General features: G+C 45.2%; 4 protein-coding genes across 14 annotated transcripts in view; 1 reads left to right on the forward strand and 3 right to left on the reverse strand.

Moving 5' to 3' along the window:
* Positions 1-10,428, reverse strand: part of VTI1B (vesicle transport through interaction with t-SNAREs 1B) — a 16,624-nt gene extending 6,196 nt beyond the window's left edge. For 4 of the 7 annotated variants that reach the window (XR_004405953.2, XR_004405952.2, XR_004405951.2 and 1 more), the window contains exons 1-6: positions 9,626-10,219; positions 5,786-5,914; positions 5,262-5,281; positions 4,934-4,992; positions 3,008-3,199; positions 1,506-1,679 (exon numbers count right to left, since the gene is read on the reverse strand). Coding sequence is in view for 4 of the 7 variants with exons in the window: in XM_032984611.2 (XP_032840502.1) it covers positions 1,506-1,679; positions 3,008-3,199; positions 4,934-4,992; positions 5,262-5,281; positions 5,786-5,914; positions 9,626-9,648 (597 nt within the window). In the remaining 3 variants the exon portion in view is untranslated. Of the gene's footprint in view, positions 1-1,505; positions 1,680-3,007; positions 3,200-4,933; positions 4,993-5,261; positions 5,282-5,785; positions 5,915-9,625; positions 10,294-10,344 lie in introns of those variants that run through there. The other 3 variants (XM_042790965.1, XM_032984612.2, XM_042790964.1) reach the window with 3 other exon arrangements.
* The window catches only part of TMEM229B (transmembrane protein 229B), a 323,642-nt gene that overhangs the window by 147,354 nt on the left and 152,315 nt on the right, over positions 1-23,973 (reverse strand). The window lies entirely within an intron of this gene.
* On the forward strand, positions 10,846-18,030 carry LOC104359252 (retinol dehydrogenase 12). The gene is made up of 7 exons (XM_042790961.1): positions 10,846-10,971; positions 11,524-11,642; positions 12,364-12,519; positions 12,810-12,914; positions 13,331-13,540; positions 14,389-14,578; positions 16,504-18,030. Exons 1-7 carry the CDS (start codon positions 10,892-10,894, stop codon positions 16,604-16,606), a joined length of 963 nt encoding a protein of 320 aa, XP_042646895.1. The 5' UTR covers positions 10,846-10,891; the 3' UTR covers positions 16,607-18,030.
* The window catches only part of ZFYVE26 (zinc finger FYVE-type containing 26), a 51,282-nt gene continuing 46,124 nt past the window's right edge, over positions 18,816-23,973 (reverse strand). For 4 of the 5 annotated variants that reach the window (XM_042790948.1, XM_042790949.1, XM_042790947.1 and 1 more), the window contains 3 exons: positions 23,193-23,375; positions 22,360-22,404; positions 18,816-21,256 (listed from right to left, as the gene is read on the reverse strand). In XM_042790948.1, coding sequence (XP_042646882.1) covers positions 21,047-21,256; positions 22,360-22,404; positions 23,193-23,375 — 438 coding nt within the window. In that variant the 3' untranslated portion in view covers positions 18,816-21,046. Of the gene's footprint in view, positions 21,257-22,359; positions 22,405-23,192; positions 23,376-23,973 lie in introns of those variants that run through there. The other variant, XM_042790950.1, reaches the window with a different exon arrangement.

Below are 23,973 nucleotides of genomic sequence, written 5' to 3' on the forward strand. Positions count from 1 at the left end.
ACCACATTGCACTGGCAGGTCGAAGTGACCCAGTGGATACAAGCTCTGAACTGTTAACAGATAATCCATTTCAGCTTTGTAATGCTCAGAAATGAACTGCCAAGTATTTCTAAGTCACCTGCTAAGAAGCACGTAATTAAGTGAGGCTAGAGACAGCTAAGAAAGCTGTTGTCCCACAGAGTCAGGATTCGGGGCGTACAGCCACTGGAGCTCCCCGGGCAGAGGTTTCCCTGTTCCACTTCTGAGCCTTCCCAGGCAGTGAAAGGTAAGCCAGCTCGCTCGCTCCCCATCGCAGGCACCTGCCTGCACAGCTCCTCTGTGGCTTCAGCTATTGCCCCCAGCCGCACAGCTGGCCCCGGAGGTGCGTTCCTTTGCACTGGGAGGGACTGGACCAAGCTGGGAAGAAAACTACAAAGTCTACCCGAAGCATACTAGACTTCTGATCTTTGCTATGCAAGACCAAACAAGAAGAAAATCCGCTTCTAGTTGGAATGTGTGGTTAATACAATTCAGCAACACAGTGCCTTAAAGGCTCGCAGCAACAGTCGCACCTTCACAAACAATCTGTGGATAGACTGATGTGCTTGAAGGACTCTAATATCTTTAAGTAGAAAAAGAATGGACAAAAACTATACCTACAAATCTTAAGATCACATTTCCTTTCCTGATCTCCAACCCAAGTTTGGGAGCAGGGCAAATAAAATTTTGGCTGAAATTGAAAAACTGCTTAAATGAAAAAGCTACAGGCTTTGTTGCAAGTAGAGCTAGCTCCTAAGAAAAGAGGTTTGCTTTTTGTTTTGGCTGAGTGCGCTTACTTGGCAAACTCACCATCCCCTTGCAAGTCACTCATCCAAAAGCTTTACACCGAGGACCCCTTGTACACACAGAAAATGCCATCAGTTTATTACTTCAAAAATCAAATTCTCAGTTTTGCATATGTGTGTAAACATAACAAATTAACTACTTGTTCAAAGCTTCCACAGTAGAACCGAGGCTCCTTGACCCGAGGAACAGGCATCTTGTCTGACACCACTTTCTCCCTCCTTAGCTAACCTACAGATATTGGAAGTAGTAAATAATTAAGTTTCAATTAAATTTAATTTCATTAGAAGAACTTGGTAACTGCCTCCCAAATCTAAACCTTTACTAGTAATCTAGTGGTGAGCAACTCCTAAGCAATTTTTTAAATCTAATTTTTTCAGTAGTGCTATTTTTTTTAAGCAGATTTCTAGCTCTAATATCCAATCTTGCCCAGCCACAGCAGCACACATTTGGCCATCTTTCTTTGGGCACGAAAGAAAAATACTCCCCTCAAACCTACAATAATTATTTTCCTTTCATGAGCACGGCACAGAAACGTGGCAGCCTGGATTCGGTCTGCAGAAACGACCACCAAGTGGATTACCATGCCCAGGGAGGTCTCAGCGTAACGACTGGCATGCAGGTCCCCTCAGCTAACACCAGGTTGTTTCACTACGGTGCCCACAGTTTCCCTGCTTACTCACTCTGCTCTTGGTGCGTTCCAGCTGCTCCCGCTGCTCCCCAAGTTCCTCAATGATATCGGTGCCGATCTGATCTGTTTCGGCAGCAATGCGGTGCGAGCGCTCGATGCTCTGCGTGGCTCGGTTCAGGCTGTCTGTTCCCTGGAGAAGCAGCACCCTCTGTGACTGCAGATGAGTCTGAAAAATGACGTATGTTTAACCATTAAGCACAAAGACAGAGGCATTAGGCTTCTGACATATTAGAAAGTTAGGCCGTGACTCCATCGGCCACCCATTTGTGTTCGCTCTGCACGCTGCTTAACTGAACTGATGTAGCCCGGTCACTTTTGAAAGAGTTCTTGTTCACATCGTAAGGTTACAGTGAAATCCCGTTAAACCTTGAAAAAGGACACACGGCTAAAGAGTGAAGGAGTTACAAAAAACTCTTTGCAACAATTTACTTTTCCATCAAAGAACATATACATAAAACTGGTATCTTTGCTTTCCAGATGCTAACTTTTCTTTCCGTTTGTATCTAAATTCAATCTTATTTGTGACTTCACAGTTGGTTGCTGGGGAGAGCATTAAGAGTTTACAGTTAAAAGGATTAGGAACAAGCAGCACTAACTAACAGATGGACTGCTAAGTAACAAAGATCCTCCTCTTTTCATGTCAGTAGCCTCAGCTAGAGGATAAGAAATGTTTGCTGACTTTGGGGTCGAAAGGAAGCTCACAATAAAGTATTTTCTTAAGCTTCAGAAAGTCTGATCTACCACCCTGCTCTCAGGTTTTAGACAAAGCAATCAGAATCAAATGCAAAAATTTACCAAGCTACTGCAGAATGAGATACTAAGGAAAGAGCCTCTCTCAACCCTTCCCTGTCTGCAGCCAGCAAACAAAAAGCCCACCCCCAGGAACCTTCCGTAGAGCTGGCGGCAGCCTGAAGGTAAGCAGCAGATTCAGGCTCACTAGCTCTGGTAAACAAAGAAACTGTGTGTGTATCTTGCACCATAGCAGCACATCCACAGTGAACTAAGTGCTACAGGATGACTTCTTACATTTTCCTGTAATTATTTACACTGAGATTGCTTAAATGAGAATTCTACCAGAGAACCTATGCAATGCATGATTCACACACTTTGCTAGTTTTGGAGACCAGAATGAGATCAGTTTACCTTTCCTCTCAGTCAGAAGCATCACTTTTGTGTTTTCACTGCCGTAAGGGAATGATTAAATAAAGCATTTCAGTACAGAACGTTGTGTAAGTTACTAACCGCATGGCATTCAAGGAGTTCCATTTTGCTTATACTCATATCTTTGTGTTAGAACAGAAAAGCTCTCCTTTGAGTTCCAGGTGTTCTTTCTCCTCCCTGCAATATTGATGTTACATGCAGAGAGATGTACAGGGAGTTATACAAGCACAGAAGCTCAGTGGATTAAAGGAGAAACACTGTAAACAATACATCTGGAATATTATTATTAAACAATCACAGCAGTGTTAAATAAAATTTCTATCTTGTTCTCACACTCTGTTCATTTTCTGTGGAGAAGATTCCGTATTTTATATCGCCTTGATTTCCAGGGCCCAATCCCAAATCTGTGCTTCTCATCTCTCTCTGGAACATGGAGAGGTCTCTTCTGTACGCCCGGATTTTGCTCATCATTTGGTTGCGGAAAGGCAGAGGAGCATACTTCAGTTCTTCCTCCATTTCCCGCAGCTTTAATAAAAGAAAAGGTGTTTATTTTTTAAAGCACCAGATCTATTCTTATCAGCATCTATATTCAAAACTCACCACCAGATGAAGGGATTCACGTGTTTGTATGTGATTGGGTGAGCAGGATTAACCCCATGCCCCTCATTTACTATCGAGTACCCCATCCTGCCTAATGCTGTTCAGCCCCCACAGATTTCCAGAGACAGAATGCCCCAAGGAAGGAAAAAAAAAAATTGCCAAGCTTAAGTGCCTGCTTTTTTCTGAAACGCCACTCTAACTTCACAGTTTGTAAGCTCTGGCTTTTGTATAGTTTCAGCATTTATCGGATGGGTATCAGGTTCTCATCACATCCATGCAACAGAGCTGTACCGCACAGGTAGGCATGCCACTGAATTCATACTCTGAGCGCCTGGGCCTGGTAACCATTAGGATTTGTAAACCCTGAGATTTTGGATGGGTGATTTTTCACATCAACTTTTAGTGACAGTTGTTACAAATTCACAGCGCTTCAAGTTCTTTGCCAATATGGGATCTTTCACGATATGAGCTCTACATCTCCTACATCACCTACAAAGACACATGTCAATAAAACCCAGTAAGTTTGAGGAATAAAGCATCACATTCGGCTGTGACTCAAAAACATCCTAACAGCACATTAATATCAAAAGAAAGCTTAATCCATAATGTCTTGCTTAAAGACAGAAGTCACATGGGGGTTTTTGTGTTCTTCCATGTCACCACCTGCCCAGGAAGCCTATACAATAGAGGTTTCAACTATTCAAGATCCCTGATATTTAACCATCAGACTACTACAGGAAGATTAGATGGGTTAAGATCAATATGAAAAAAGACAGTAGAGGGAGAAAAAAAGAAAAAAAAACAAAAAAAAAGCAGATTCTCTACATGGCCTCCCTACAATCTCTAGCAATTTTAACTGCACCTCTATCACTCTCCTTGGCTCAAAGGGAAGGCAATATCCACATCAAGCACTCAAAATTTAAAACAAAAAAAAAAGCCCTTACGAGTATCTGTCTATATCTGTATATGTATATCTTAAATATGTGATTTGCAGAGGCGAGGGGTAGAATGTGCTGCATCCATGTGTGTGTGGGGGGGGTTGGTAGCAGGGGAGGGGGCTCTATAAGGGTGGCCCCCTGTGAGAAGCTTCTCGAGGCTTTGAAGCTCCCCCAGCTCCAAGTCAGCCCCACCCCTGGCCAGGGCCGAGCCAATTAGTGACGGTGGCTGCGCCTCTGCGATAACGTATTTAAGAAGTGGAACCCAGGAGGAGGAGTTGGAGTTGTGAGAAGTTGTGAGAGACACCTAGGCAAACACCAAGGTCAGTGGAAGAAAGGAGGAAGGGGGGGAGGTGCGCTGGAGCAGAGTTTTTTGTCCATGACCGTAATGGGCGAGTGACCCCTCCCTGTCCTTACCTCAATTCCCAAGCCTTCTGCTTTATTTTCCCCTTCCCAGTCCTGAGGGGGAAGGGGTGAGCGAGTGGCTGCCTGGTGCTCAGTTGCCCTCTGGGCTCAAACCACAACAATATCCACACAGATACATACAACAGTCTTGACAAACACAGACACACCATTCAGATCGATTAATCAAACATTTAAAAAAATACATCATCTGCCCGCCAGAATAGGATCCATATAGAAAGAACATTTGGAAGTGCTGTCCTTTTTAAAGCATCAGTATTTCAACCAGTCAGAAAGGCCAGAAGCCTAGACTTTTGTTTACCGTTTCATTTGCTTCACGCTGTTTCTCATCAAATTCTCGAACTAATTTTTTCTTCTCCTCTGTGGAAGAAAAAGTAGCATGTCAGATAAACTACAGAGAAATGACAACAGAACTCCAACTCAATCCATTATAGACAAGGAAGCTGCCACAGATGGCTGATTACAGAGAGTATCTGAGGTCAAAATTTACCTCAAACAGGAACAGCCTGTTCTTACAACTTTTCTGGAGGTGGGGGTGGAGAGAGAGCAGAAATCACCCTTCTAAATGCTGGCCACTACCTCTGGCAGACAACATAAGTCATTTTTCAAACCTGAAATATTTCTGTTACCTATTATCCTCCAATTTCCACTGACAGAATTGCATGTTGAAAAACATTTAACATGAAAGAATAACAAAGAGGACATGTTGATAAACACCTAATAAATATTTATTATTTTTTGCACGCATTTGGCAAGATTACTGAAGGCTCAAACTCTAATTTGGATTTGAACAGAACATCAAGTCAGTCTACATTCCCAAGTGAGCCCTGACGCTCCTGGCAGACAGGGCACTCTGCATTCTGGTGGTCATAAAGTAACTGGGAACAGGTATAAGCATTCTAGAGTACTCTGAGATTGAAGATGCCATCAAGATAGCACCTCAGGTTCATGGATTGATGCCCAAATGCTTCCCTCTTCTGGAAGTTGTTTGAATCATCCAACAAAACTAAACATTTCAGTTGTCTGAGAGTCATTTACGAAGATCCTTGTATCTAAGGCTTTACAGGCCAAAGGATGGGTTTCATCGCTGTTATTCTATTTTTAAACAAAACCTTAAGACATGTATTTTGCATGTGTTAAAAAACTATCATACCTCTCTAATATCCACGATCTATGAAAGCATAATTCTGAAACTCCCCTTATCTCAATGGAGCTAAAATGTATGGGTTTTAAGCTTTTGCAAAAGCCCTGAAGACAACCACCAGTGGACTCTTGAAGAATACTGCAAATGAAACCAAATTCTATCAGCAGTCTGATAAATATTCACTAGCCTAATTCATCGCTCTCAAGAGAGAATAATTCAGTCTTACATAAAATTCTGGGTAGTAAAAAATGCAGACAATCGTCTCGATAAAACTTCTCTCATTTGATTAAACTTAAAGACAAAACTAAAGTCAACATTATGAAAACACTGTTGCGGTAAAAAAATTACTTGATAATACCTTTTTGTAAACATACTTCTCTGCAGAAGAAGCAGTTTTTAAACCCCTGAGCTCTCAACAGAGAAGAGGAAAAAAATTTGAAGTGATCAAAACATTTTCCTGTAGCTCCTTGCATATACACGACATGCAGTTCAAATCCATATTAAGCCCCAGAATTTGAACTGTAGAGAACTTAAAACAGAAACCCCATAATCTAATGCAAATCTATGCTCACCAGTAGCACACAGAGTCATTACAAACTAAGCTACATCATGACTGTTAATAAATGTCACACTAGCTGGTATGAGGAAATGCAGTTTCACATCCCCAGTTTATTCAGGAGGAAATGCTGACTTAGGAGGCTCCTAAAAACATTCTCCTCAACTTCCTCTGTGATTTGCCACCACATACATTTGTGCCGATGCAATTATTTGCGTAGCTGGGTTGCAAGTGAAATCATGGATGTGAACTGCAGGAAAACACCCTTCAGAAGTCAATATTTTGTTTCACACACCCCATTTCACTAATCTGATTTAAGTAGAAACCTCTTGGAACAACTGCTGTCTCAAACTAATTGAAACCTGGTGCAGTACTGGAAAAAAAGTATTTTAACTTCTCTGTGTCCCCCAAGAGGATTAAGACGACACTGCACTTATAACCAAGCAGCCAAAGAAATGCTAGTTTCCAGAAGTCAAGTAGCAATGGCTCAAGTCTTTTTGTCTATATACCAATAAGAAATCAGGCAATGTGCCTTGAAAGCATTATACTGGATCTGGCCAGATGCCAGAATATACTGAGCATCTTAATTCATACCACTCTGGATTAAACCCTGACTCAAACTACATTGAGAGAACTTTTTTAACGCAGTAAAAGGAAAAAGTACCTATGCCACAGTAACATTACCCACGTGCTCATTAACCTTTAACTGATCTGACACTGTCCTGCACTACATCCTTGTCTCTAAATTGGAGAGACATGGATTTGATGGATGGAACACTTGGCTGATAAGGATCTGGCTGGATGGTCTCACTCAAAGAGCTGTGGTTAACGGCTGGATGTCCAAGTGAAGACCAGTGACGAGCAGCATTCCTCAGGGGTCGGTGCTGGGGCCGGCGCTGTTTAACATCTTTGTTGGTGACACGGCCAGTGGGACCGAGCGCACCCTCAGCCAGTTCGCCAACAACACCGAGCTGTGTGGGGCGGTGACACGCTGGAGGGCAGGGATGCCATCCAGAGGGAGCTGGGCAGGCTGGAGAGGTGGGACCGTGCAAACCTTGTGAAGTTCAACAAGGCCAAGTGCAAGGTCCTGCCCATGGGGCAAGGCAAACCCAAGCACAAATCCAGGCTGGGCGATGAGCAGACTGAGAGCAGTGGATGGAAAATTGAATATGATCCATCTGTATCTTGGGCTGCATTAAGAGAAGTGTGGCCAGTAGGTCGAGGGAGGGGATTTTCCCTCTCTACTCTGCTCTAGTGAGACCCCACCTGCAGTGCTGTGTCCAGCTCTGGGGCCCCCAAGCATAAGAAGGACACGGACCTGCTCAAGTGGGTCCAGAGGAGGCCATGAAGATGAGCAGGGAGCTGGAGCACCTCTCCTTCAAATACAGGTTGAGAGTTGGGGTTGTTCAGCCTGGAGAAGAGAAGGCTCCAGGGAGACCTTCTAGGAGCCTGCCAGTACTTAAAGCAGGTGACAGGAAAGATGAGGAGGGACTTTATCAGGGGGTGTAGTGATAGGATGGGAGGTAACAGTTTTAAACTGAAAGAGGGTAGGTTTAGATTAGATATAAGAAAGGAATTCCTCACTGTGCGGGTGGTGAGACACTGGCCCAGGGTGCCCAGAGCAGCTGTGGCTGCCCCCTCCCTGGCAGGGTTCAAGGCCAGGTTGGACGGGGCTGGGAGCACCCTGGGCTGGGGGAAGGGGGCCCTGCCCGGGGCAGGGGGGTGGGAACTAGGTGATGTTTAAGGTCCCTTCCAACCCAAACCAGTCTGTGATTTCCAATCAATTAGAAATAGATCCAGTTGAAAAGTACAGCTAAATGAAATAGTTTAGAGGGAAGTATCTATATTTGAAACAGATCCAGGCTGTTTAAAATGCCTTCTTACAAATTTTGAAGAAAAAAATTTGTTGCCAGAGCTAGGAATTTGTTATCTCATTTATACAGAGTGCATCAGCATTTCCAAACCTCTGCCCTCCTAAGATGTGCTAAGGACTACAGGTTCTGTCTTCCCTCGAGTTCGAGAGTGTGCCAATCAAAAAAAGTATCTTTTATCACCTCCTGAAGTTTTCAGGATCAGACAACTCAAAATAAAGACACACACCCCTCCCTGTAAGTGCAAGAAGCAAACAAAACATATTAGGAGAGTGGAACACCTTTACCAGATAGACATATTCCTGACTTATCTTAAACTCTCTTAGAAATACTTTCCAAAAACATTACCCGGATTTTTGCAGCAAAAAAGTTAAAGAACAAAACAGTCATATTAGAACTTCATAGTGTGTCTGAAATATGTCTGTAATTATTTTTTTTTTCAACAGATCACAAATAATCTACAAGCATTGCAAAAACTGCTGTCTGTAAATACTCCATTTAAGCCCACTGCTCAAGACTATCCCAGTTCCATGGAGACCTGACAGAACTTTGCTTCACCAAGAGACTAACCAGTCTCTTTTCTAAAAGAAGATAAGGATATCCTACAAGAAAGGGCATTTCTTCTTTCATGCTTTTTATTCTTGTTGACTGCTAATGAAATTAAGTCAGCTTCAAAAGTTGTTGTTTGCAGGTTTGAACATCTTTCTTGTACCAAACTTTCTGGAAATGCTGATGACGAGGACTATGACACCAAATTTAACTTGTTATTAAACAGAAAGCCAGGTAAGAAACAAAATGTTAAGCTTTGCATAGCCTGTGTTATCTAGCGCAGACCGGTAAATTCTGAACAAACCGTTTTTGATTTTATACTTAAGCACATAAAATTGATTCTGGGAGAATGACAGATAGCCCCTACTCATTCCTGTGGTACAAAACCCAAGCTGAGCTACAGCAGCTCACCATAACCACGTATCATGCTTCTCATATGAAGGAAATATTTAATCAGAAAGATTTGGTGACATTGGTAAAAGTCTTATCAGATCACTTCCCTTTCTGGTTCTTAGAATACTGCCAAGTATGTAGAACTGACTTAGAAGCACAATGCCAGGTCCTACAAATAAGTGTTTTCTCAGAGTGTTTTACCCACTCGTATCATATAAAGAATACCCATAAAATCAGGTTTTGCTTCTAATAAAACTTTGTGTAGTTTTTTCTAGTCTGTGAATTGGTGGTGCACAAACCAGGCTTCTAAAACAGTCATTTTAAAATGCAAATCTTCGGCACTAAGTCTACAAGTGTGGACAGTTGTGATAATAAAAACTGCTTCTAATTCTGGTGATGTGATTTGAAACAATAGTCCAACAATGACGAAAAAAAAAAAAAAGGAAAAAACCCCAAAGCACGGCAGTTTAGGCAGTTCACCTAGAAACATAACGAAGTAACATCTAAATCACAACTCCTCCTCAGAGATAAGACTGAAACTGAAAGGCCAGCACTGCAGCACTTGACCGTGGACTTGAAATTTGCCAGACAAGAGGAGCTGCTCCACAGGAGTAAAGCACCAACCGCAGCTAACGCTCAGGAGCAAAGTTACCAAAACATAGCGGCAACTGAAAAATAACACACAGCGAAGCCAGGCCTAAGCAAAACCACCTGCCCCCTCCAAGGAGGCGCCTACCCAAAGCGGTGCACTAAACCTCTACAACTGCCTTGGCGGACTCCTTCCCCTTCCCCCCCCGCCCCCCCGGCTTTCCTAAAAGAACTCTGCCCGCCGGCTGCTGTAGAAACGGGTTTCTTTACGGCGAAAGCGCCCAGGCGCCCCTGCAACGGCCCCACAGCAAGCCCCGGCCGCTCCGCGCCCTCCCGCCAAGCCACGAGGGCGGGCCGGCCGCCGCCGCCTCACCGGCCACGCTGCCCCGCAGCCGCTCGGGCACGCCCCGCAGCTCTCCGTGCAGGCCCCGGAAGATCTCATGCAGCCGCTCCAGGTGCTCCGAAGACCCGGCGCCGCGGCCCGCCATGGCGGACACCGCCCTCCCCCCGGCCCCCTCAGCTACGCGGCGGCGCAGCGCAGCGCCGCTCCCTCCCGAGGCGCTTCCGCCATCCGCCCACCCGGGCGCCCGTGACACCGCCCGACCACAAACCTCCCCCCCTCCACGGCGGCGGGAGCAGCGTGGGCAGCCCGCCGCGGGCTGTCCGCCATAGTGGGGAGTCGCGACGGCGCTGTCGCCGGCGCTAAGGCGCGTCAGGCGCTGCCCGGGGCTGCTGCTGGGGGGGGGGGGGGGGGGCCTCACGGCGCGCACTGCCTGCTGGGGGTTGTAGTCCGGGGGCGGAGTGAGAGCCGCCGAACCCGGCGCCCGAGCGGGTGCCTCGTTCCCCGCATTTCGCTGGCGTTACAACCGTAAAGCGCTGGCGCCAGGCCGCGAAAACGTGTTTTACAAGCGTCTTTCCAGCCAGCCAGGCTCTGGGCTTTCTCTTCAGCTGTTTCGCGGGTGGTTGGTTGGAAAGGGCCATTAAAAAACAGCGGTTTTCGGGTTGTTCCGAAGGACTGGCGCAGCGCGGCCGGCCGGGAGCACGCGGGAGCGGCACCGCCGGCTGAGGGGCGGGGGCGGCCGCACCCGGGGGCGGGGCGGAGCGGGGCGGGGCGGGCGGCGCTTAGCGCCGGCGGCGCGGGCAGAGCGGGCGGCGGCGATGCTCGGCTGCTGGGGAGCTGCGCTGGCGGCCGCCGTCTCCCTCCCCGTTCTCCTTCTCCTGGCAGCGCCCCGCATCAGGTGCGTCCCTCCGAACGCGGCCCCCGCGTGTGCGAGCAGCGGCGGGCGGCGCCGGCCCACGCCGCGTCTCACGGCAGCCCGGTGGGTTGGCCGGCTCGGGCCCGGCTCAGCCCCGGCACCGGCCGCCCGCCGCGGGCTCCGTGCGCGGCCCCGGGGGTGGGGGGAGGCGGCCGCCGGAGCGGGGTGCCCGTTGGGGCGGGGCCCGCCTTCTCCTCACCGCGCCGTGGCGGAGCCTATTGGCCAAGTCTCTGGAGGGCACGGCGGCAGCCAATGGGAACCGTGGCCCCACTTGACGTTAGGGCGGGGCGAGGCCCGGGGGGCGGGGCCTTGCCCCGCCGCCGTTTGAAAAGCCGCGGTGGGGGGGAGGGGGTGGCTTCCCGGTGGCGCCGTCACGATACGATCGCGATCCACCGTGTAACGACGGCCGTGACCCGCCGGGGTCCTGAGCGCAGAGAAACTTCGGGCCGCCGGCCGCCCAGCCCCGAGCCGAGCGCCCTGGGGAGGGAAGGTGCCGGCGGCGCTGGCGCCCTGATGGCTGCCGCCCCCCCGCAGGAGGTATGTCGCTGGAGGACGGTGCAGGTCGACGGCTCAGCTGGAGGGGAAGGTGGCGGTCATCACAGGAGCCAACACAGGCATCGGGAAGGAGACGGCCAGAGACCTCGCTCGGAGAGGCAAGTCACCCGCCTCCAGCCGCAGGCGTCCCTGCGTGCCAGCAGTCCCTTTCCTGGATCCAGGGGAGGATGTGTTTTATGCTTGCGTTTAAGTGAATTGGATTCCAAAGTTATTTCAGGTGAACCCAAGTGTTGCTCCTCCTGAGGCTGTAACCACACCGGTGCAAGTCCTCAGTTCCTCAACTGGTTTCATTACTTGAACTCCAGAAACGGGCCCTGTGACATGACAATACTCTGCCCCTGCAACTGTTCTGAGAGGACTGGGGAAGTTCCAGGTATCACAGGGTTCAGCTTGTGTGAAGCTGGGAAATGTCACAGGTCCACTGCTGGGTGCTTTAGTTATTTGTGGCTCAAGCTAATTTGGTTTAAATGCTTTCTGGGTAACTGGTAAGGAGTTTAAACTACCATCATGGGGCAGTTACAACCCTGTCATACCAGTGTTGTGGTGCACACACCTGACCTGCGATAACCTGGACAGAGGTACTTCAGATGTGCGTTTTCTTGGTCTGGAAACAGCTTTGGGCTGGATTGGAGCTAACACCATAGTAGCATAGGCTTGTCCCTCCCAGCTGCTGCCCTGACTGATGCTGATTACCTAAAGAAACAATAGATTATTTGTAAGCACTGTGTGTAGTCAGACTCCTTGTTGTAGCATTGATCATCCAGCGTGCTCCAGTGATCTCAGCTTCTGTTCCTGCTTTTCCCCCCCCACCCCTTGCAGGTGCAAGGGTGATTGTTGCCTGCAGGGACATAGCAAAGGCAGAAGCTGCAGCCAGTGAAATCCGAGCTGAGACAGGAAACCAGCAAGTCATTGTGAAAAAACTGGACTTGGCTGATACGAAGTCCATCCGGGAGTTTGCTGAGAAGTTTCTAGCAGGTACAGTCCTTCTTTTCAGTGAGAATATTTTACCAAGGACCACTGTCTGCTCTTCTTCCAAATGCTAAATCCCTGATCTGTATATCTTTGCACCATGTTGGGGACTGCGGTTCACAGCGGGGGCTTGTCAGAGGCCATGAACTAATTTGTGGTAGGAGACTTGCCCTTTTTTTATCGAGGCAATGTTGCTGCAACTCAGACAGGCATGGGGCTTTTTGGCTGACTTGTGCCACCTTCTTGTCTGTCTTCAGACTTTGTTTCCCTCTTTAAGGATGTCTTGTTTTTTGCAGAGGAGAAGGAACTCCATATTCTCATTAATAACGCTGGAGTTATGTTATGCCCTTACTCCAAGACTGCTGATGGCTTTGAGATGCACCTGGGAGTCAACCATCTTGGTAAGGCCAGTGAAGTCATGTTTGCATTCAGTGTCTGTGACAAAATGCCAGAGAAAAATCCTGCCTTGAGATTTTCTCTTCCTTATCCTTGTTTCTTGGGGAAGGATGGAAGGCCAGGCAGAGCTCTGGAGATGCAATACAATGTATTTCCTTATCATAGACCCAGTTTAAGTATCCGTACATGTTACCTGGGACATTTGAAATACATGACAGCTCCAGCTTTCTGAAACTGAGGAGCAGAACTTGACGGCCCTAAAAAGGTTTAACTGTTGATTTGGGGGGTGGGGAGGGGGTGTCTTCTTTTCCCTGGACTTGAAATGAGGGCAGCAGTAAGATACAAGTAATATGTCAAAAATACTTTGGAATTTCAGCAGGGGAACCCTTCAGAAAAGGATGACATTTCCTCTCACCCTTAGGTCATTTTCTCTTGACTTTCCTATTGCTGGAGCGTCTGAAGCAGTCTGCCCCAGCCCGCATAGTGAACGTGTCCTCACTGGCTCATCACGGAGGCCGAATCCGCTTCCATGATCTCCATGGTGAGAAGAGCTACAATCGTGGCCTCGCCTACTGCCACAGCAAATTGGCCAACGTGCTCTTCACCCGGGAGCTGGCCAGGCGGCTGCAAGGCAAGTCCCAGAGGAGTGCAGAGTGTTTTTCTGATTGACTTTTGAGCACCATGGATGAGGAGAATGGATTGAAGAAAGGTCTGGAAACTGGCTGTGCAGAAATAAAATGGTTTGAGGCAAGGGTCACTGACAGCTCTTTGCAGGATGAAAATATCTCCTGTCTGTGGAGTCAGGAGACTTCAAACACTAATTTTTTACATCAACAGGGCAGAAGGGTTTAGTAGCTTGGCACAGTTGAATGTACTTCGTTTTTCTTTGGTGCTTGTCATAAACTAGCTGCATCCATGCAGACAATTCTAGTATGGGGGCAGAAGCTGAAAACCAGAAGGAGCTGAACTCCAATTGCAGTCTCCAATAGAAAAGCTAATGCATACTCAGCTGCCTGAAATGTTGATGGCCTGTAGAACAGAAGCATAAAACTAGACAGTACCTCTTAAGTGTCACAACATCTGTCACAGCCATGTCCTTCAGTCCTTTTTATAAACTGAAGTAGTGTTTATTTTATTAAAACAGAAGCAGTGTCTTCTCTAGGAAATTAGTATTACAGTAAATCAAAAGAAGCTGGTGTTCTCAAAAGCCTGATGGAAACTGCTGCTGTTTTTAGCACCCAGCCCCTCTAGCATGGTGTTTTGCAGAAGTCATGCAGTGACTGCAGTGTTGGGAAGGGAGAAGGGGATGTTCCACCAAGCAGGAACTACAGAGAACTTCACTTACTCTCCCTGTATCCATGCCTGGACTCCTCCTTTAAGTTGTAGAATATCTGCAGAATTGAGGAGTATATTACCCTTTTTTTTTAAAGGCAGTTTGATACATGCAGACTTGTCCTGGACTACTTTCTTCTGCTATAGGCACTAAAGTCACAGCAAACGCTCTCCATCCTGGTTCTGTCCATTCTGAGCTGGTCCGGCACTCATTTGTAATGACGTGGCTGTGGAAGATATTCTCATTCTTCTTGAAGACACCCTGGGAAGGAGCTCAGACCAGCATCTACTGTGCAGTAGCAGAGGAGCTAGAATCTGTGACAGGACAGTATTTCAGGTGAGTGCAAGCTGTGGAAAATGAGACTTACTGTCCTGCTTCATTAAGAATGGACCGGGTAAGAGGCTGGCTAATAATACTAAAGATTTGCCCCTTCTAGGTCTGTTGCAGTGGGTGTTGTGCTAGAAATCTTTGACCTGTGCAACACTTCACACAGTAGCAGGGTCTTTAGTGCTAGGAGTATTACTGTACTCAAAGTGCAGGAATGGCTGTCACATGCTCAGAGCTCTAATCCTGATCTGCCTGAGAATTAGGCAAATCACTTCTCAGTAGAGCTGTTTAGTTAATGAGGTCACTTGAGTAAATCCTGGGAGGACCACTTTGGTTCTCTTTGTAGTTTTACCCCACTGAAGCAGAAGAGGCCTGTGCTCCCAGGGAGCTGGGAGGGCTGATGGTGCTGCAGAGCTAGGTGGACAGATTTTCAGGACCGGCATGTGACAAAATAACTTGATTCCCCCCTGTGACAGACCCAGCAGCTGGGAGCAACTTCTGCTGGGATGCCTATTGCTCTGTCCTGCAAACTGTCTCATGTAGCTCTCACTACCAACACTGTTTTTTGACTTACTCCAGGACCCTGCATAGTTATACCACTTCCCCTCACCAAAACTACATCCCAGATCAGTTCCAAGTCATTATCATCCTACATTTGAAGACTGCCATTTGAACACATTCATGCAGATTTGTCTGTCAGCTTCCCACTGGGTGTAGAGCAATATAACAATACTGGGGTTTAGGAAATTGATGTGAAAATTTTTCTTATTACTCAGATGGATACTGTCAGAGCCTTTGCATCTTTGCAGAGCTTTTTTTCTTGTGATATGTGACCAGATTAGTCTGTAATGACTTTGTCTGATCTTTGCTTGGGAGTTTGTAACATATTAATCAGACTTGAATGTATAAATAGATGTCTTAATCCTCACTGAATGACTGTCTGGCCCAGGATATAAAGGGAGCATTTATGTGCTGGAGTACAGAAAACTTTGGTGGATTTTAAACTTGTAAAAGAACGGAGTTTTGGATGTAGTGGGAAATGAATAGCTTCAACAGAAATTCACAGTTTACATGGGACTAGCCTAAAATTCTTTTCACTTTCCAGGCAATAGAATATAAAGCACAATTATAGACATTAATAAAAGAATTTGCATGCCACGGCAAGACAGGTGGAATTCAAAGTCATTTCAGGAACATCAGAGACTGCACTTGGACCTCTAAAAACAGTAGGCCGGATAGAAATCTTACGAGATGCAATTTCCTCAGTTCTCTTAAACTCCCATGTTATTGCAGCAGCATCTAGCATTACAAATGAGAACACATGATCTCTATTCCAGACAGCGTGCTGTCTAATGGCAGGAGCTGAGAAGAAAGGAGCCACAGTTCAGAGGATAATGGAAAAGGGGATAACCTTACATGGTTATTGCAGTATTATTATTCTGGGGCAGCTTTGCCTTTTGCACAATGGCAATATAGTGGAATGAATAAGATGGGATAAATTGTTTAGACTGAAAGGCTGTTTGAGTGGCTTTTGGGTAGTGTTTGCTAGAAAAGGTGCCCCTGAAGAAGTCTGATTAGCATTTATAGCTGTTTTTAGTGGAGTTAATGAGACTGTGCACTGAAGAGTATACAGTAGAGCATATATAGGTTTCTTTAAGAGTGGGGACAACAGATAGAGCTAGACTGGCTTGCCAGTTCTTGGTAGTGGGTAGAAGAGACACTCTTCCCTTGCCAGTTGGAAAGAAAGCTTTCTCAGCGTGGCTTAGCACCAACCCTTGCTCATTTGCTGGATAGCCTCCCACCCTCCTTCAATTGCTCTTGATTTTAAGCTGCTAGAAAGCACGTCCATTATCTTAACACAGACATTTCAGTGCGCTAATGCAGGTGGAGATCTTTGACTTAGGAATATTTTTTATTTTTATTTTTTCTTACAGTGATTGCCAGCCAGCATATGTATCTCCATGGGGTCGGGATGATGAAACAGCAAAGAAGCTCTGGAGTGTGAGCTGTGAGCTCCTTGGCATCCACTGGAACTGAGCAGTGCAGACCAAGTGTGTGCCTGGCTGAGCCCAGCGATGCTTCTCCTGGGAAGACCACTGCTGAGAGACCTCAAGACTAGAACTCTGATACTTCAGCTGCCCTAATGATGGTTCTGTGGACACAATCTATTGTGAATTTCTGGAATATTACACTTAAGAATTGAAATTTTGAAGCAACCAGTCCCCCCTCCTAGCTGGAGAATTAGAGCACTGATGCAGGAAGCAACCTTTGCTTGGTATGAACAGCCAGAGGCTATTGCTGTCTGGCTTTAGAATAGAAATGGAGGTTGCAGTCTTAGGTTTAGGTTATGAAGTAACAAAGATTTTTTTTCTTAACAATAATAAAAAGGTAGGACTCTCAACTTACACTCTATGAGCTTGGTTTCAGTTCCTACTATTTGACCTGGCAGAGTGAAAGTTCTGTAGGATATTAGATTTTCTTGCAATTACATGCAATACAAATGCTCTCAAGTACACAGAACCAGGAGCTGGCCTTTTTGTGCCAAGCAATAGGTAAAGTGTTTAGGTGGAATCAATTATTTTTCTCTACATTCTCTGCAAGAAGCTGGACCCTAGCCACTGAAGTATCTTGGTCCCAAATGCCCAGTGATTGCAGTAGGTTAACTGAGGGTTGGCAACTCTTGAGAACCCAGGTCTTAGCGCAGGTGACTGGGAGGTTAAAAGCTGCAGGAGTGCCACAACTGTGTGTAAGCAAGTTATCTTATTAAAAAAACAAATTAACATTTCTCCTGTAAAGCACTGAGCAAAGATGGTGTAAAAGTGGTCAGAATAAACCCACCAGCTGCACCTTAAATGACTTTAGAACCTAGAAAAGGGAGCAGAATAAGTAAAGAACATCTCAACTATGTTAAAAAGCATTAAACAACTTCAGCTGAGACTTTAGCTTTAAATGACAGCAAACTACCTAGAGCTAAATAGCTGTAGCAGAGGTCAGGAAGGACTGTCTTGATATTATGGTCAAGTTAGCTACAGGACAGGAAAGTAAGACTTGCACAGAAATCTTTACGTTTGTCCACCCAGCAGTGGCTGGCCTTGCAGTACCATGTGGCTTGCACTGCCGAAAGGCAGCTGGGTCAATCCATGCAGTAAGGGGATGACTGCTCCTGTGGAACTCCAGGGCTACTCTGGGGCAAAGTGCTAGAGTATGATCCTTAATCAGATTATTTCTGAAAGAGTTAAACGGTTAGAAAACAAGTGCTATAGCTCATAGGATTATCTTCTGCTTTTGTAAAAAAGATCTGGAAGTTTTTAGACTTGCGTATGAGCATGCCACTGTGATCAACTGCCAGTCCGGGGAAACAAGTGCTAATTTTGTGATTATTTCTTTCTGCGGGGATATTATCTATGCAGATCAGTCCTGTGCTACCTCTGAGCAATACTAAATAAAGCTGTTACCTTTTACAACAGGAGACCGTATCTTCCTTCAGAAATGTTGAATTGGTTTACCTGATGTTGCTGTTACATGTACTTGCCTTACTAATGTAGAGAACTCAGTTTTGGTAACATTTTAAATTTCCTTTAGAGAGCAAGGGTAGAGCTCCCTTGCTTTACCTTTTTTCCTTCCCTCTCTATGCTTCATCTTGAATACGAAGCTAAATCCACAACTACAATGTAGCAGTACAATGGTTCCTGGCATTGCAGGCTTGGCCTCCTTTGTGTGTGGTTCTCTGATCTTGAAAGTGGCTTTCAGGAGCAACAGAAACCATTTTAAAAAAGCAGAAAGTGGCTCTAGGCTTAAATATTTTGCCCTTGCAGGTCAATGCTCTTCTCAAAGAAGCCTGAGGGTAGATTTAACGTAAGACAGAACTGCACATTTCTGTAGACACACTCATTCTTTTCGACATGGGCAAGTCATTTATATCTTCCTCTAGGCTCATCTGAAAAATGAGGGAACTAAAGCTCATTTAGCTGTCTCAAAGACAGGCTTGTAAGGGAGAGTTAGATTAACTTGCAAAGCTCCTAAAAGGATTACCGGTCTGGGAGAGTACATGTATGAGGCTGAGCTAGCCTCTAAAGATGTGATACTCCAATTGATCTAAATATTGAGGACCCTGTAGCAGAGAGATTCTGCATGACAGAACAATTATCCCCCTTCTAATTACTCTTCTAAGCATAGCCAAAAGCAAAATACAGCTCTAGCATGAGATCCACAGCTATGCCAAGATAAAAAGCGAACAGAAGATACATTAACAGTCATAATACTTTATTCTCTTTTTTCATTGTAAACAAACCTTGGTCATTAATATAGAAGTTCTTTTTAACTGGCAGTTCTCAATCCCTTTTTGATGCTCAAATATTCAAAGCCCCTTGATAATTGCACTATTCATGACACAAGGCAGTTAGGATCAAAATTCCAGTTCTGCTGGTAAGAGAAAGATTCCTACAATCCTAGGTTAAGAACATCAAATTACAACAAACACTAGATAAAGTGCATCAGGTACAGTGCAAAGAGGTCAGGAAGAAAGGCAGGTACAGAACTGACTGGTCTGCATGGCCAACTCCACTCTCTGTGCTCTGCACAGCTGAAGGAACTCAAGCAAAAAAGTAAGTATTACAGCAGTGCAGATCTGGATACCCACAAAGAGTAAAACCTCTCCCCGTAATTAGAGATTTGAAAATGATCGAAGACAAGGATAGTGTCATGTTTTAGGATTAGATTAATGGCTATAATCTGACAGAAAGCTAGGTCAGTCTGGCCAAGAAAACAAAAGCTTTCATTAGTACTGCCCACTAATGAGATAATACAAATCTCTGGTCAGGAGATTCTGAAAGCTAAATGTGGTCATTTCTGACTGCTTTGCTCCAAGACATTTCTAGCCCTGCTCTAAGGAGCCGAACACCTCCAAGAGAGGTGCTTGTGTCAGTGAGGCACTGATCGTGGAACAGTAAAGGAGATGGACCAAGTCCAATACCACGGAAGTCCATTCTGTCACTACAGTGAGCTCGGAGACAGTGCAAAACTCTTATTTGACAGTCTCTATTTTATGTACTAAAACTATTTACAGTTATATTACACTTCAGAAAACCTGTTGTTACTTTTAAGTAAACAACTAAACCTTTTAACGAAAAAGTGAACTAGTTTTCCTACTTCTCTGCTGTTTACATGTATTTCAGCACAAGACACTCTTAGAGTGCTATGTTTTGTTCTGTTTCTTTTTGAATATCCTACTATTGTCTACCACTCTTCTGCCCATTTCTCACATCTCAGTCACAGCTGCAGAGAAGCAGCTGCTTTTTTCAGCATCCCTGAACATAGCCATTACACAAAGATTCCTGCTTTTTCATAAAACCGAGTTAACCTAACACTTCCAGAGCAAAGCCTATCAATATAGTCTATACAGTATGTTCTGCTAATAAAAACTTAGTCTGGTGTTCTGTTGTACCTGACAGAGACAGGTAATTCTGGTAAGAAACAAGTAAATCCCTGTGTGACAGGAACACAGACCACTTGTTGAATTTTACCACAGCTTGCTCTGTCCCTATTTTCTGCTATACTTGATGAAAACCTGTGTATGTTTACTGGCAACTGTTTGGTGATAAAGCTGCATTGCAACAATTTATTGGATATTGCCATAGCAAAGAAAGAGGTACATGATTTTTCAACTATTTTAGAGGAGTCTTCTCCCTTTGTATTCTCTGTACAGGATATGTCCTTTATAACTTCATCCATCCAGTAAGGGCTCAAGTGCCATACGTATGGCACACATCAGACAGTGTGACTGGTAAGTAGAAATTTGCCATGAAGAATCAGTTCCTACCTTTTCAAACAAGTTCATACCCAGTTCAAACAAACTAAAAAAAATTGGGCACATTTTACTAGTGGGGAAGAAAAAAAAAAAAGCAAATCAAAAATAGCAATGGTTTGTATAGTGGCTTAAAAACATCTCTGAATTTCAGTCTTTGTAAAAGAAGATCTCTCCAACCTTGAAAAAGTTTATAGGAAACCCGTAATCACAAAAACTTTTATACTCTAGGCTACAGTGAGTTAATGAGATTTTTCTGTCCTCTCTACATAGGTTTTCTGGATTAAAAAAAACATACAATAAAGTTCAGTGCCTTTAAAAAAAAATAAAATCAACCCAACACCCCTCAAAAACAACAACAACAAAACCCCCCAATCCAGAACCAGAAGTGCCCTCTTTCATCCACCTAAATTACTGGTCAGTTTGAAACCACCCCCTTCCCACCCCACCAAAAAGATAGCCAAAAAACCCTGAGGTAGTGACCGTTTGTCAAAATACAGGACTGGCACTTGTAATTTAGTTCCCTTCCTTTCACCTGAGGCACATTAGCAGCAGCCATTTGTCAACATCATCAGTCAAAAGACTTCCATTTTACCAAGAGATTGCTGAACCACACACCTTTCAGATGTCTTGAAGCCTTCTCCTTTTGCATGATGGAGAATGTCGATTAGTTATTACTTCCTAGTGCCCTGTGGAAGCCGGTTTCTCATTTTGGACTGGTGCACTGAGAGCCACTGGGCACAGATGGCCTTCACAACATCATCTCCACTGTTCTCAGCCAGCTGCCGCACATGCTGGACTAGCTGCACTGCTCTGGTCCTCTCCTGTCTCACCGAGACTAGATAGGCAGAACGCAACTTGTTGCACATCACGTAGGCCTGGATCTGAAGCAGAACTTGGTTAGAAAGCTGTAGTAAACTGACAGGACAAGTTTAAGCAAGGATTCATTGGAAATACCTAGCTCAGAAGCATATTGTAGAAGGTAGTAGCAGTATATTATGAAGCAGAGTATAGCATGGAGCAGATCTCAATGTAAAAGATGGACAGACCACTGTATTTCATTATGTTTGTCTCTTGTGGAAACTCCTTTACTGTATCACCATGAAATTAGCATCAAGAATCCTGTCTTATGGATTAATTACCACATCCTCATAGCAAAGAGTCTAGACCATTAATTTTCTTCCACTGCTGGTTCTAGAACAGCTCACATCTTTCAGTGATATATCTTCTATCAACACAGAATGAAAAGCCTATTTTTCAATCTACATATAACAGTGAGTTTGTTGTTGGAGCAGGACAGAGCGCAGTCACAAATCTTAAGATTTTATTCCCAGTTATGCCATTCAGGATCTATGACAATCCACAGGCACTAAGCCACAGCCTCTTCAACCATAAACACACATCTACAGTTCACATATTTATCTGTGACTCTCTGATGACTTGGCCAGCTGGTACAAAAGCTAACAAACAAACAAAGCAGTTTAGGCCTCGCCTCCTCTAGCAAAAAAGTGTATCAGAATTGGAGAAGCTTTATCATTTAACTCTCAGTCACAACAGAAATAGTATAACCCTGAAACAATCATCTTGGAGGGATGTTGATCCTCCTTAGCTGTCTGCCATTGCTAGAAACTTACATGCACTTATGTGAAAAGTTGGATAACAAAACCAACAAACCCACCAACGAACCTCTTTGAAATACTTTTCCTCCCACTATAACAAATGCCTAGCTCTCACTCTGAGAGCTGTCGAGAAATTAATAGGGATAACATCAATCAGTAACTTCATGTCACAGCTCTACAGTCACAAACACCACAGCCTCAAGGAATTCACTGTGATTTCTACAATCTAGGAAGTGGCCTTCAAAACTCTGGCTTGAGTGAGGATGAGAGAGAAGATGGTGAAATGGAGCATGTGGCATGCAGACCAAGACTGGGCTGTTCAGCTCTTGCTAAATAAAGGAGTTTGTCTACCGTACGCTTTTACTTACCTTGTTTTCATCACTGTCCATATCCTGAATCAGATTATCAAGATCCTGTATCCAAAGAAGGGGAAAGGTGTTCACATTTATAGTGAGCACAGTTTGCAAACCTTTACCCCATCAGGGACCAAACCCCTGCCCAGAAGAAGGGCAGCCAAGATCACAGCTGGATGGCTACATTGTTCCAACTGCAAGTGCTGCAGATGTTTAAAATACAAAGTCCAATTCTCCCCTTTTAACCACAGCTTCTCCTGACTGTCATGTCTGTGGGGTATCCCTAGAGAATGCTATAAGCCTGAGAGCCCACCAGGGACATGGGTCACATTGAATTAATGAATCTGTAGGTTCTCTGCACCCCAGCAGGAGTTGGCCCCCGTGGCCCACCCTGACCCAAGGGGTGGACTGCGTCCCCTAGCCTGATTAGTAGAACTTCACAGAGGGCATCATCTTCCTTCACCGGGATGGAAAAGACACTGTGGTAGGCAAGGCAAAGCTTAAAATTGTTTCCTATGGAAGCAGGAGATTTCTGTCTCCACACATCCTTTGTGTTAGCCAGGGAAGCCTCACTGAAGGGAACACCTCCCACCCCAATCAGGAGTATTTGGCAGGATCCTGTGAAACAAAGGTTCTCTCCCCATCACAGGTACTCATTTGGGAAGTGCAGGGTAGAAGCATGCTACAGCTACTTACTGTTTCCTCTCAGAGTAAATTGCATGAGGCAAACCACACACTCCCACCTTTAAACAATGCAAGTAGTACAGAGCCAGAACATGGTTTCCCTGTAGTCTGTATTGTATATACCCATTTTGCTTCAAAAGGGACACAATGCAGGATAGAATTACCTCAGCAGGAATGTTCTTGAACTCATTTAGACAGTTTAGGATAATGTTATCCCCATCGTTTTTTGCTGCAACTCCAGACTCACTGACACACTTGAGGAGCTGCCGGATCTCACTGTACTTCTGCTGCTTCACCAGCTGCTTGGCCACTTTGCTGTACACTTCTGTAGCCTCCAGCTGAAAGTCCTAAGAGGCAGTTGGAACATCAGAGCAACACATTAAATATTCTCAGGTTTTCTCACAGGGAATCTACACAACTGAGACAGTATCTCCTAAGGACAAAAATATTACACCATGCTCCAAAAAGTCAAAGCTGTTTTGGGGGCCTCTGATTTTCCAGTCACCACTGCTCAGGGCTGGCTTAAAGTTTTCTGTGATCAGACTGGTCAAACTCAATTTTGTTCAAGAACAAGAGCACTGTTATCACCAACCTTTCAGGGGCGGCAAAAAAAAAAATCAGTTTTATTTCTTCTGGCAAAAGATCTTTCCTAGGTCCCTACCCATCTCTCCTTCACTTAGCAAGCTCCCACTATATTCCTACAGCCACCCCACCAGCAGTCACCCTTTGCATACCCCCAGAAACAGGAGGCAACTGACCATCATACACCTCCCATGTGAAGGAAGAGAGGATAAAAGCTGAAGACTGATCCTGCCATGAATAAGGCAAGAAAAGAAAAATAGGAAGGAAACAGAAGTGATGCTAGGCAGCTGGACTGGCTGCTCCGTTTTTACTGGGGCACAGTGACTGCTGTTGCTGCCAAGAAGTGCAATTTTTCTAAGGCTC

This window comes from Tyto alba, unplaced genomic scaffold (genome assembly GCF_018691265.1).
Source record: "Tyto alba isolate M040663 unplaced genomic scaffold, T.alba_DEE_v4.0 Super-Scaffold_18, whole genome shotgun sequence".
NCBI classification, from domain to species: domain Eukaryota; kingdom Metazoa; phylum Chordata; class Aves; order Strigiformes; family Tytonidae; genus Tyto; species Tyto alba.

Excerpts from the sequence above, each read along its gene's own strand:
- LOC104359252 (XM_042790961.1), top strand. The coding sequence starts at position 10,892 with ATGCTCGGCTGCTGGGGAGCTGCGCTGGCGGCCGCCGTCTCCCTCCCC. Across the intron at positions 11,643-12,363 it reads CAGAGACCTCGCTCGGAGAG|GTGCAAGGGTGATTGTTGCC; the intron begins GCAAGTCACCCG and ends CACCCCTTGCAG. Across the intron at positions 13,541-14,388 it reads GCTGGCCAGGCGGCTGCAAG|GCACTAAAGTCACAGCAAAC; the intron begins GCAAGTCCCAGA and ends CTTCTGCTATAG.